Consider the following 13324-nt stretch of genomic DNA (forward strand, 5'->3'; position numbering starts at 1 on the left):
CACAAATTACTACCCACCTGTACTCAATGCTGGCATTCATGAAGGCGTTAGGGTGGGGAGTGGGTGAGGAGAGCGTCAGCTGCGCTTTGTGGCCGGAACGACTGAACGAGTGAGTGCGCAGCGCACGCAGAGGAGTGTGAGTCACCTAAAACCGCTCCTAATGGGTGCGTCGTTGTGGGATCGCACCTCTCGGTATGCTTGCTCGGCGCAGGAGGCTTCGACGGCAGAGTGCGAGCCTAAAGAGCTTCGCCAATAATAAAAACTGCATCTCTAAACACATGCATTTCTCCTTGTTCTGCGCATATCGCATTTTTGTGGATAATGAATTCATTAAATCTTTTTAGTCGCGGTGTTATGGTCTGGTACTTTGTTGTTGTTTTTTCGCGAAAACGACATTTTGTTAACATTTTTGTACTTCACAGATGCTCCGTTTGTTCTCATGCAACTGCAATACATACGTTCTAACGGCTAGGTGAAAGTTCACGGACCTTGTGCGATGTTAAGGGGCTTCGTTCCTACAATATTTAACAGCGCTCAAAGTGCCTGTATTCTTTTGTCCATTAGAATTGTGTTTCAGAAAAAGGTCCCTGTTATGTTTAATTGATGAGTGTTAACCATCATGAGTATTTAACAGTTAGCACATTCTTTTGTGACATGTAAGAACTCCACAGTATTCTGAAACAATACTGAGACAGTACTAGCTTTAGATCTTGTTGGGTATCTGCATTTCTGTGCCGAGGTGCATTTGCAAAAAGATATTTGTAACTCAATGCTGAAATATAAGACGCATCGACTATATTGTGATAAAATGCAGGTCACAAAAATTACGTTACTTCTCATATGCAATGCAATTCTTTTCGTACTGCCAGCACTTTTTCTCTATCTATCTATCTATCTATCTATCTATCTATCTATCTATCTATCTATCTATCTATCTATCTATATAGCTAGCTAGCTAGCTAGCTAGCTGCTTACGTTTAGGTGCTATCGTGATCATCCATCTGCGTAGCAAGCAGCTGTTCTACCGCGGAGCCACGAAATTTCTTGTAGCTTCGTTGGATAGAAAATTTACGATGATGTCATGTAGTGGCGGGAGTTTACGCATATTGTATTGAATGGCACAAACGTAAAATGGCGTCAGGATTCCAAAGACTTGAATTCAGCAACGAATGGGCGTTTTAAAGGCCTAAGCACTACGAAGTGCTCAGACATACTTGAGCATCGTCACCGGTAGCACTATCAACAAAGTGAACAGCTGCAAAAGTTCGCGTGTCGCCCCATAGACGTGAAGTGGGCCCTTCGCAGCGAAGGGCCCACTACACCAGAGTGATTACAAGGTGCTGAGACATCAGCACTTCGTAATTATTCTGCCAGCAAAAGAATTAATTGTAAAGTGCTCTTTTGTTGTTTTTTTGCTAGCCTGCTTGAGTCTAGCCTACTTTTGCTAGTCTGCTTGGAACTGCTAGCCTGCTTTGGATCTTGGTGCATGTTTCAACCGTGCTTTACAGCATAACTGTGGCGTGCACCTACAACCAATTCAGGCTTCAGAAGGCAATGCGCATGGCACCCGCTCAAGTTATTGCGATCTACTCCTGAAGGCGAAGCTCGAGCGTCCTCTAATCATCTGGGATAACTTTCTGAGAATATCTGCCCTACCCCGTTTTTCACTACAGTGCATCGTAAACATCAGTGTTTAGTATTACGCGTACCTACAAGATCTTCAGTGCATTGGTTTTGTTTAAGCAATAGCGTTTCGTATTATGTTTTAACACAGGTAGCTACATCGGCTTGCAAAAGCATCTGTGAAGAAAGTTCAGCTGAAATACATAAAATTTCTCAGAAACATTTTTTCATAGGCTAATTGTGATGAAACTGATAAACTGATTCCCACAAAGCGAGAAATTGGTGATTTTTTATTGTTTTGCAAGACCTACAAATCTAATTTTACACATTAAACATCCATCCTGTCTTGATTGCCGCACGGCTCTAAACTTCCACTTTATACCACATGTACAATGTCGAAGATCAACTGTATTAGGTACAACAGCTGGTATTAGCCATCTTTTTTTTTTTTTGCAAACGAAAAACTAGTACATCAAATCAGATTAGTGGGAACGCCGGGTGTAGCTCCAGATGAGTGGGGAGAAGATGAGCCACCGAAATGCGCTGGCTATTTTTGCAAGACTCTATGCTCACATGTGCTGGATAACATTTTAATTGCACACCATCGTAACTCGCGAAATTTTCATAAATATATTCACTAGGTCAGCGCTCTTCTGGGCGCGATTACAGTTCACGGTGTTCTGTAATCTCTGCTTTCTATTTATAATAGTTTCTTCAGCACAACCACTCCCTGCTCACCATCTTATACTTAGGCTTAGCGAGATACCCACAATGGCAAGAAAACAGATCTTGATGTTGATGTTTCGCTAATAAAAATTGCGAAAACACATGATAAATTTGCAAGGATACAGAAGAAATTTCTAAAATATAACAATATACCAATCGCATTTTCGACCTCACATATAAGATCATGCATGGAGGGAAAGTGGGCTTCCCGAATGTCACAGACTTCGCATTCCATGTCGGTGTTGGCAAAAAGTATTGCTGCCTGTTTCGCTGGAGAAAACTTCTTGAGTATACTTAAAGCGTAGCACAGTCACATTGAAAGCTCAAAGAGTGGTGTTCAAGGGGCCCCAAAACACTTTTTCAATTAACCATAGAATGAATTCACTAGAAGAGTTTATTGCCTTACGAATTCAACGCCGCAAAAATTTTATTAATCCGTCTAGTGCGAGTGGAGTTAGAGAGGTTTGTCGCATGCTGTAATTGCATTTCCTCTTCTCTCGTCCCGACGTAAGCACTAGAAGCTAAGTAGTGAGGGATGTCAGGGCCAGATAAAAACGTCACGCGTGCTTCGTGACCTTCAGCACTTTTTTTTTCTTGGAGTGCGCGGCTTTTTCAGTGTGACCACGTGCGCACGCGTGGACAAGTAGAGGCCTCCTACGGCAATCTCTTTAACGAACGAGCGCGTCATGTTCAAATCAGCCAATGGCTGATAGACAGGTCGTTGACGTGTGATTTTTGGGCATATACCATGACTTGCTGAGAGAAGAGAAAGCAATTTTTTAGTTGACTTTGATAATATATTGTGAATTCCAGGCCACTTGCTGTACTATATTATTTGGTTCGCGTGTTGCCGGGAGCCTCTGCTACCGATCGGCAGCGTTTTCTGACCATGCTCAAAAAGTGTTGCAGGGCCGCTTTCATAAAGCCTGTTAAACTCTTTTTGAACAACTAATTACACGGAAAAGGTGCCCATTAGGCAATAAATTATAACTTTTGTGAAGTTGGGAATTACCCCTATGTCATCATGAGTTAATCTGCGGAGAGACTAGGTTAGGTACCTGTGAAAGGCATTTATTTGCACTTTTTTTCACGATGTGGCTGATGAGGATGAATTCTAAAGGATAATAAATTTCTAGTAAGTGCGAAGACTCAAATTCCACAATTGTTGCCGATTTCGCATTGTGTGATGTCTAGTTGTTATTTTAATTTTCATTTTCGATGGAGGCGATAATGCACTAGGTCCGTGTGCTCAGATTTTGGTGCACGCTAAAGAACCCCAGGAGGTCGAAATTTCCGGGGCCCTTCACTATAGCGTCTCTCAAAATTAGATGGTGGTCTTTAAGACGTTAAACCTCACATGTCAATTAGAATTTTAATTTTCAACCTCACCATATCTCCCTCGTTTGCACAAGTCGATCCCCGACAAGGCGCTTCTTGTGTTGGCTGGCGCTCAGTTGATAAGGACACTCTGCGAAGTACGAAAATGCCACTAAGTGTTCGAAGCGAATCGCCGCTTTAGCCACGAACTAACAAGCATTGTCCGCTAAACGTGTTTCCTCAGGTACTTCTCTGATCCTTTCGGCACATCTGTCGCAAAACGTTATACTTCGCGACGACGATCGGGTCTTAGAGAATTGCACAGTGTCAAGGGAGGCGAGTGTTCTCGGCAGTCATCCCCGTATTCTAGAACGCCCCTTCACTCATTGCTCCACCTTCACTTGAGAAAGCCGATGGAAGCGCTATATCTAGGCAGAGCAAGTCACTGCATATCAGTGACGATTTGCTGCTATTCTTAAATAGCACAGCGTCATTTTCAACCGAGCAGTGGCACAGTGCTCAACTCTGTCAAGTGAAGGATGATAGTCGAGTCGAGCAGCGTTTGTGAATACGGTGGTCAGTGTTTGCTCGGGATCGATGATTGAAGAGTGCTGCTTTGTTTTTGTTTTTTTTTTTTGTTCACTGACTGATATCGTGAACAAAGAAGAGAGTGCAGCTTGCTACGCAACTGGGCCCGATGTTAACAGTGAACGTTGTTTGCACGAATGACGGGGCCTCTCACGAAGAGCGGCTAACGTCATTTCTAATCGTCAACAGTGTTTCCGAGTGTGACAGCATACACGCGTTGCTGCTGAGCATCATTAGTTCGAGGGCCTACCGCCTTCTGAACTCGGTGGTCGCCCTGGAGCTGCTTTCAACCAAGAGCTTCGGGGTGCTAAAGAAGAACCTGGGGGACCATCTGTCAGTAAAATCGTCAGTCATCAGCGACCGAGCACACTTCTACCGGAGGAAGTAAGTCAAAGGCATGTCCATTAATTATTACGTCGCCGAGCTGCGGAAGGTAGAACGAACTTGTGAATTTGGAAGCGCGTATCTGTGAGATATTTTCGTGTGCGGTTTGTTAGTGGATGATATGCAGTAAGTGTTGTTCATAATGAAGCAAGCTCATGCTTCAAAGGGTGGCAGAGAATGCTATAGCTCTGAAGGTTGCAAGAAAAAAGCACTGCTGAAGCCAGTACAAGTGTGCCTACAGCTAACACTATGCCTAAGGCAGCTCCGAGTGTCCAGTCGGAAGCATGTTTTTTGCCGGGATCAGAAAAACATTTCGGCAAAGCATACCCCCACGTAAAGGACCATTGTCATAAGTGCAGCGAAAGAGGGTAGCTTCAAAGACTTTGTCGAAGCGCATCCGGCACGTCGTGTCAGGAACGGACTATGAAGAGCACTGTAAAAACTTTATCAATGGTACGCCTTTCAAGAGGTGTAGCCGTAGAAGTTGTGTCAGCTCCTAGTATTGAGCATGTCAAGGTACCTATGAAAATGAGTGATGTGGCCGTGTTTATGGCAGTATAACTACACATTCTGCCTCGCACTCGTGGCTTTCAAACAATACAGCCAATATTATTTTATCAGTCAGTATAAAGCCTACAAAAGTAAACCCACGCTCCCACACAGATCTTCTGGTGGTCCCAAAAGGCATCTAACAGGTCAAAGTACGGCACGGCGCTAACACGCCGAGTCTGCGTTTAATAGGTCGTTGGCCAGAAGGGACCACCATTGCTAGGCGGCGAATGCCTTTAGACAATTGGGCTGGAACGAAACAAAATTTGGAACGTCCATCATCTGCTGGGGGGAGAGCTGCCCATTTCTGGTTTAGGTGAAAGGCTACACGATTTCATGGCAAAGCACTACTCTCTTATATAGGTGAGTTGGGTGGTAGAAGTAACAACTAAAAAGAAGGCCTGAGATCTCTTTCAAGACTAATCAGGCACCGAAGTTTCTAAAAGCAAGAAACGTGCCTTTAACGCCACAAAAGGTGGTCGACGCTGAGTTTCCCAAAAAGAAAAAAAAGAGCATCACAACAGCTGTTGTCACAGCCGATTACGCCCCACCAGTGTTATCTGATATCAAGAAAGGTTGTGGCATACTCATTGTGGTGAGTATAAGGTGGCAGTAAATCCAAGCCTTGACCTCACCCGTTATTCGTTGCCAAAGGTCTATTGGTTAGTCAAGGCTCTGTCAGGAGGCATGCATATTTCGAAAATTGAGCGGAACCATGCTTATCAGCGAGTGGTCATGTTTTATGCCTCAAGTCAACACCTTACATTCAATAGGCACGAAGGGTGGTTTGTTATCAACATATTGTCTTTTGAAAGAGCTTCCGCATCAGAGATTTTCCAAAGAATAGTTGACACGATGTTGAAGGGTCTCAAGGGTGTTTGTCGCTACCTAGATTATGCTTTGGTAACGGCGAAAGCCGACGATCCTTTAGCTAATCTAGAAGCACTATTTGGGTGACTCCGAAGCCAAGGCATCAAGATAAAAAAGTGCTGGTTTCTTTAAAGCGAAATTTTTTGTCTTGGCCACAAAGTTAGTGCTCAGGACATTTATTCATTATCAGATAGAGGTGACGTGTTTCTCCAATCACCGGAGCTGGTACCAAAGATGTTTCATTTGTTGTTGCGCGTTGTAGACTATTACCAGCAAGTTCGTACACCAGTTAGCTACGATATATCAAACAATTTACAGGCTTATGTAAGAAAGGGTCGCATAACAGTGGAACAAACAAGCTTAAAAAGCGTTCAATCAAGTGAAAGTGCTGTTGGCACAAACATCTACGCTCGAACACTACAGACATGTAAGACAACTTGGGCTATGATCCGACGCTTCGTACTACGGTGCAGGTGTTTTCCTTTTTCATGTCTGGATAACAGTCAACGCTTACGCTTCAATAACACTATCCGAAGCGCAAGAGAAACACAGCCAGAAGAAAAGTAAAGCGTTCGCTATCATTTTTGGAGTAAGGAAGTTTTGCTGCTATCTCTATGGACGGAGCATTCACCTTCGTCAACACGGTAAAGAACCCCAGGTGGTCAAAATTTTTGGAGCCCTTCAATACGGCGTCTCTCATAACTATATGGTGGTTTTGGGACTTTAAACGCCACATATCAGATCCTATCAAATCACCTTCATCACTGACCATAAGCCTCTTCAAACAATATTAGGACCAGCATTTGGAATTCCCACCGTCCCGGCGGCTCGGTTGCAACGCTGACCTCTCACACTGGTAGCGTTCTCGTAAATTTTATCAAGAAATCGAGCACACGCCAACTCACGTAATAATGAGATGGCTGATAACGTGGAGTGCGATGACTGAGCCATTAATGATACTATTGAACACATTCTGTCTTACTTCCCAACATACGCAAACCACAGTCTTCTCTTCCAGACTGTACTACATCAATTGGACGGAAAAAACTTAACTGTTCAGAAAATAATCGGAACAAGGGGGGCTGCCCTTCGCTATTTCAAAAAGCAACAAAAGCGCTGCTGCGTTTCCCCTATTGCACTGCTTGGATTTGTCGTTTTTTTTTCTATGTGAAACGTAAACTGTTACGCATTGGCTCAATAAGTGACTTTTCTCACCTGCTCTGTACGTTCCTTTCCCCTCTCCCTTCCCCAGTGCTGGGTAGCCTACCAGGCTCAGCCGTGCCTAACCTCCCTGCCTTCCTTCTGTTCTTATTCTTTCTCTCTGGAGGTCATGGTAGCCGATGATTGGTCACGAGGCGGCATCTTTAACTTACAAAAGTTTTATTGCTTAACTATGTTACTGGACATTAGCGTATATCACAGTGACAGCTACATCACACAACATGTGAGCTGCTTCTGGAAGTTAGTATACATCGTATCTGCCAAACGAGTAGGCTAAAGGTCGGGTTATTATTGTGTCCAGAGTAAATCTTATATATGTCTGCGGGCTTCAAATTTTTTCGTGTATTTCCAGGTCTTTTTTCTTTTTTTTTCTCGCAACTCTTCGTGTCTGAAAGTTCGAAAACAACCCAGGCATAGTTATTGTAGAAGCCGCGCTGCATACGACAACAGTACCGTCAATTCGTAAACTTCCGTAGCTAGTTTAATTTGATGTAACACCGCCATGAGCAGATTTGTTGGGTCTAAAGCCCTATATGCCTCTTCAAATACGAAAATTCCCACGTGCTCGTATTTGGGTGCACGCTAAAGAGCCCCAAGTGGTCGAAATTTCCGGAGGCATTCAATATGGCGTCTTTCATATTTACCTGGGGATCTTGCGATGTTACACCCCATATATTGATCAATCAAATGCAAAAATCAACCGTCGGTGATGACGGATACAACGCGAGTGACGCGAAAGCTCATTATCATCTCACAACCTCCCCAAATGACGTCCTTAGGACGTCGACGTCACTTAGTGACGTCTCTGCCGCTTAGTCTATTTGTGGGTCGATCGCCTATGCTGTGTATAACTGCAGGATGTGTCAAAAGCATTCGTGAAGGTAGAGGAAGAGTTTATGCAATCGACGCAGAAGAAAATGATAGAATGCGCTTTTGAGCCGTCTTCTCAAAACGTGTAAAAGACCATGTGATCTTCTCAATTACCAATACGCCTCAAGTGTGACGTCACCGTTTCCCGCGAGTTCAAATAAAAGTGGACGCACTGTGTCAGCCACGCTTCAACTTTACGTCTATGTGGAAACAGCTTGAAAAGGGCAACTGCTACTAAACGCAAAAACAAAGCAGCCATATTATACGAGTAGTTTTTTATGCTGGAAATGCATTTATGATGCCGTTTAGTAGCCGCTTCAAAGTTCGGGTCTTTCGTTAATGTGAACAAGCAAAGGTCACGTAACAGCATATTGTCCTAGGAGCAACGTGTTCTTTAGTCCTCGTATGCCCCCGCTAGTGTGGGCCTGTGCTACGAAATAGAACTGAATAATAACACAGAATGCCAGACCACTGAAGAATAGCTGACGTCGTCGAACTTCTGCCTGCTCTATCCAGAAAAGACGGTCATGTACTATAAGTCGATATAATTATTTGAACAATATGCATTTTACAAGTGACGTTTTATTTGAACAACAAATATTCAGTTCTATGTGCACTAATGAGTTCTGAGTCATCAATAATATTGATTTTGGTGCAGGTTTTACACAACTCAAAATGCACACCAAGTAAGTACTATCATACCATCCTTCGGAAGCAAGATATTTTTTTGGAACTATTATGGCCCTAGAGAAAAAAAAGCGCGCTTGCCACAGATAGATATAAACTTATGGACGTACCTACTAGTTTCAGCAATTATTTACTAAAGAAATTAAAGCTTATCAATAAGGATAGAAGGTACCTTGAACTCATGGCAAGCTAAAGGTTATTGCGTCTATGGTAAAGAAGTAACATGTGTTCACGAAAATGAAATACTACATGAAGAACATGCTAGATCCTAAGTAAATAGTCACCTTGTTATTTGTAATGGTATACTCACTGTGAACCAACCTTCCCAAAATTATATAATCTCGTGTGGTAGATTAACAAGTGACGTATCGTTCACAAAACCTTGAGAGGGCGAAATCGATTTCTAGCCAATTAGGCTACAATTACACTGGAGGAACATGCAATAACACTAATGCGCTTGGGTTCAGAAGCACGTTCCTGCAAAAATGATCTATTGGTGTAATTTAATCCACAGTCTGCCTAGTAAAATGTATCATAGATATATTCTAGTTCTGGCGCATCAAACCCGTCAAATACAGAATGACGTCAATTGTTTATGGTGCTTACTTCTTGTGAACATGCGTGATTTGACATATTTGGCAAGTTGTCATTCAGAACAGTCATGATTTGATTTCGAACTTTCTGCTTCCAGCGTATTTTTAACCATCGGTTAGGGCTGGCTTGGGCCATTTAAATTCCTGTAAAAAGAAATATTCAGGCATGTCAAGCATTTGTCAGTTTAATAGAGTAAACATGGTACCTATAGGTATACAATACACCGATCTACCAGTGTGCGTCCAGCACTGAGCAGTAAATATGCCATTTTTGGCAAGATGCGGTTTAACTGTAAAAAATAGAAAAAGGTACTGGGACACCAGAAACACACAATTCTTTTTCATACTACATAGTCTGAAATATTGAATGCAATAGCTGCAATAAGCGTTCATGGTGACTGCTTAATTCGGTTATTATTTTTTTGCTTGCTTAAGCTCAGCCTTCTAAGTAGGGCATTGTTCAGTGCATGATGACTCCTTCAGTATACACAGAATTCGTTTATGACTGCAGATAAGAAAGGACATGCGACAACTGATCAATCTTGGTATTGGATCGACTTTATCATTGATAACAATTGCACCACTTTGTGTATTTGATTTATCGGGGTCACATATCGCTAAATTATTATTTTGGTTATGGTAACCAGATCCTGGCTGCAGCTTTCAGCGCGTCAGCGAGAACAAACGATGTTCATGATATTAGCAAACTGTATTCGTTTTCTGTCAGCAATCTTCAAAAGACCTTATAATGTCTGTGGATGATTTTTGTGAATAATAATCCCTGGAGAATATCGGAATTGTAGCAGCCTTAGAGGCACAAGTGGTAGATACTGTTCATATAAATTATCGCCTCCCGCGGTAACCTTGTGATTGTGACGTAAAACGGCTGTTCGGAAAGTCGTGGGAGCAAATCTCGAGCACTCCGGGGGCATTTTTATTGAATAATATTGCTAGAAGCTCGTGCACTTAGATATATGGGTGCGTTAAAAAACCCCAGCTGGCTGAAAATAAGAGTCTTTCACAACAGCATCTCCTACATTAATATCAAAAGTGTGGGACGAAAAACGCCATCTACCATTACTTTATAATTAGCGATTTCGTATCAAATTGAAGAAAAGTAATGGCGCACAGACGAGTCAACGTATAATACAATAAGTACAATCATTTGTGTAAATGTTCTCAGCCTGATATTGGAGATATGTGAGGTATCTTGTTATTTATCATTTATGTTTGTGTTTTGTACTGTCGACAGTGTTTGCGAAACATGAATACCAACTGAATTCATACAGTAAGCATATGTGAGTGTATTCTATAAGGCAATTTATTTATGATTGTGTGATTGCTGTAACACATCACTCGCGAAAATAGGGTAATCAGCAACTTCATCACAAAAATTGTTGTGGTGTAACTCCAGTGAGGAGAATATTGTGGTAATTGTTTCATAAATATTTACTTTTTTTGAACAATTTTCGGTATCGTTGTGCATTCTGGATGCTCATGGGGAGTTACTCTGTATTTCTTTCAGCTTCCCATCTTGAGAAATTAGTTTTTCCTGAGCTTATAGAAGTTCGAGATATTAGCGCAGAAAAAGCGCTAAAAATTACAGAAGATCTGACTTTGTATTTGGAGAAGAGCTCAGTGCTAGCCAAGGAGTTTCTTTTGAGGACGTATGATGGGCGCCTAATGCAGCATACATACGTAAGTAGGAATGTTGCCCATGAATAGACCAACTTGTGGCAAGCCAGAGACTGTCAAAATAAAAAAACTACTTCCGTAACCATTTCTATGTCTGGCAACTTATATGTATTAGGACGACGTGTTTTTTTCGTGAAGTGTAACGCAAAAGATTCATTATTATTCATTCCACACGTTGTAAGAAAATTGTGCTTTATTTTTATTTAGAAATATGAGTTGTGAGGAAAACGTTTCATCATCATAAGTGTACGGACACATTAGTGAAAAGTTGCAAGTGATGTTTTGCACGCCGCTACTACACTTGAAAAGGGCTTGTCAGCCCTGTAGTTCAACACAAGACTTGTTGCTGCAACTGAGTGGGAGGAAAAGTGACTGAAACTTGACATAGTCTGTTACTTTCAAAGTTACACGGCCCCAATAATAATGTTGTAGTCTGAAACATATGGGCTCACGTACCCGCAACTTAGGTCGCCACATTACATTGTAAATTTTATCTCAACTTTGTCCGTCAACGTTATATATCAGCATGATATTTCTGATCCGAAGCGATTATGGGGAAGTGTTTTTTAACTATAGCGTTTTGTTTTGCATCGAGTAAGAATACAACAGGCAAAGTTCGTATAACAAAAATTTTCACGAAGCACCACATGATAATACTGCAGAAAAGTCCACGAACGTTACACGTATTTTTAGTTTGACTTTGATTGACATGAATGGCTTCATAATTGGGTCATACACTGAAGTGTATCACTTATTTGTGCTTCCAGTAACTAGCTGTAGTCTCCGCAGTAAAAGACGCACATGGGGTAATACGTGCGTGTAGCCGTGTCGCCTAGTTCCTGGCGGCACAAATAAGCCGTGAATTCGTACCAACTAGCCCACATAATAGCCATACTGAATTGCATTCAAAACTGAAGTCTCTACATTAACGCAGACTTGTGGAGCGAGATATGTTGAAGGCTTTCATCTTCAGGGTAAAGGCCTGGCTCTCTTGCGCCGTGATGTTCGTTTGACTGTATTACAATCTCCTGCACTTTTTTGTAGTTAGTACTACTTTTGCCTACAATAAATTGTAGCCGAAAACGCACATTGCTTTGAGGATGCCCGTCATTCTGGAGCTTATTTGTTCATTTACTTATTTATTGTCCACTAATGTCTAAGGTTACGTCGAAATACCTAGTACATAGCTGTCATAAAAAGTTCACTGAGCAGCAATATAAAAATAAGGGTCTCATCGCCAGTACCACTTTTTAAAAAAATATTTGTGACAATCTATTATTTACTGTGATGTCATAAACTACTTTTAAGAAACTTGTCCTATTAATCATATTTTCTGTGTATTCTTTTCAAGCTTGATGGAGAATCGTTAGAGGAAAACCTTTACCACGACCTTCGTTCGTTATCCTCCGTAATGGTGTCACAAGAAAGTGGACTGAAAGTGGTGAGGCTCAATTTTACCATTGCTGCCACTGTTTATCGGTGACAACTAAACGCAGCATATTTTGACGGGACGCTGTATGAGACGTTGTAACATACCTAGTACCTAGTGTTCTTAGTCAGGGAGGGGACGCGTTTCACCCTCACAAGAAACCACCGCTTCTCGTTGAAGCCTTGTTGGCTCGAAGGTTTCGGATAGGGGCAGTGTCTAACGCGGGGACGTTGCTGTAAACGCATTGGTTCTCAAAATGTGACATCAATTCACTGAAGAAACGCTCTGAGAGGCTTTTCGATCACGTCATTTGTGTTGTCAATGTCATTAGCGTTCACGTTATCGACTGTCATTTATATTAATTGCGTAAGCATTCTACTTGATGTCCATTTGAATGTTTAGGAAGGTAATAAAATGGTGACTACGGTATTGCAGTGGCGTTTGAAATTGTGGGACCTGAAGTTCGGGACAAATATCCTATACTATTTGTTTATAGAGCTGAAAATAGTGTAGAGCTCTAAAGCTCTCTACCTTTTTGCAAGCCACAATTTTGTCGCACTATTTACGTGATCAGTTATGAATATTGTAGACCACGCACAAGGATTTCAAACACACGGCCCTCACTTGTTGAATTGTAACTGCAAACAAAACCAGTGTTTGAGATTCGGCTTACAGACTTTACTCATTTGGAAGATATGTATTGACATGATGTTAAACGGAATCTTGACCTCGAACCTTCTTTGTAAAGAACCTGTATATGATCCATTCGAAT

At 41.9% G+C, this 13324-nt stretch overlaps 1 protein-coding gene across 4 annotated transcripts in view; it reads left to right on the forward strand.

Moving 5' to 3' along the window:
* Positions 1 to 4364: 4364 nt before the first annotated feature.
* The window catches only part of LOC119165815 (venom metalloproteinase antarease TserMP_A), a 31076-nt gene continuing 22116 nt past the window's right edge, over positions 4365 to 13324 (forward strand). Inside the window, exons 1-3 of one of the 4 annotated variants that reach the window (XM_075870495.1) lie at positions 4365 to 4638; positions 10954 to 11126; positions 12475 to 12564. In XM_075870495.1, the coding sequence (XP_075726610.1) occupies positions 11112 to 11126; positions 12475 to 12564 (105 nt within the window). In that variant the 5' untranslated portion in view covers positions 4365 to 4638; positions 10954 to 11111. Of the gene's footprint in view, positions 4639 to 8523; positions 8835 to 10953; positions 11127 to 12474; positions 12565 to 13324 lie in introns of those variants that run through there. The other 3 variants (XM_075870494.1, XM_075870492.1, XM_075870493.1) reach the window with 3 other exon arrangements.

This window comes from Rhipicephalus microplus, chromosome 8 (genome assembly GCF_043290135.1).
Source record: "Rhipicephalus microplus isolate Deutch F79 chromosome 8, USDA_Rmic, whole genome shotgun sequence".
NCBI classification, from domain to species: domain Eukaryota; kingdom Metazoa; phylum Arthropoda; class Arachnida; order Ixodida; family Ixodidae; genus Rhipicephalus; species Rhipicephalus microplus.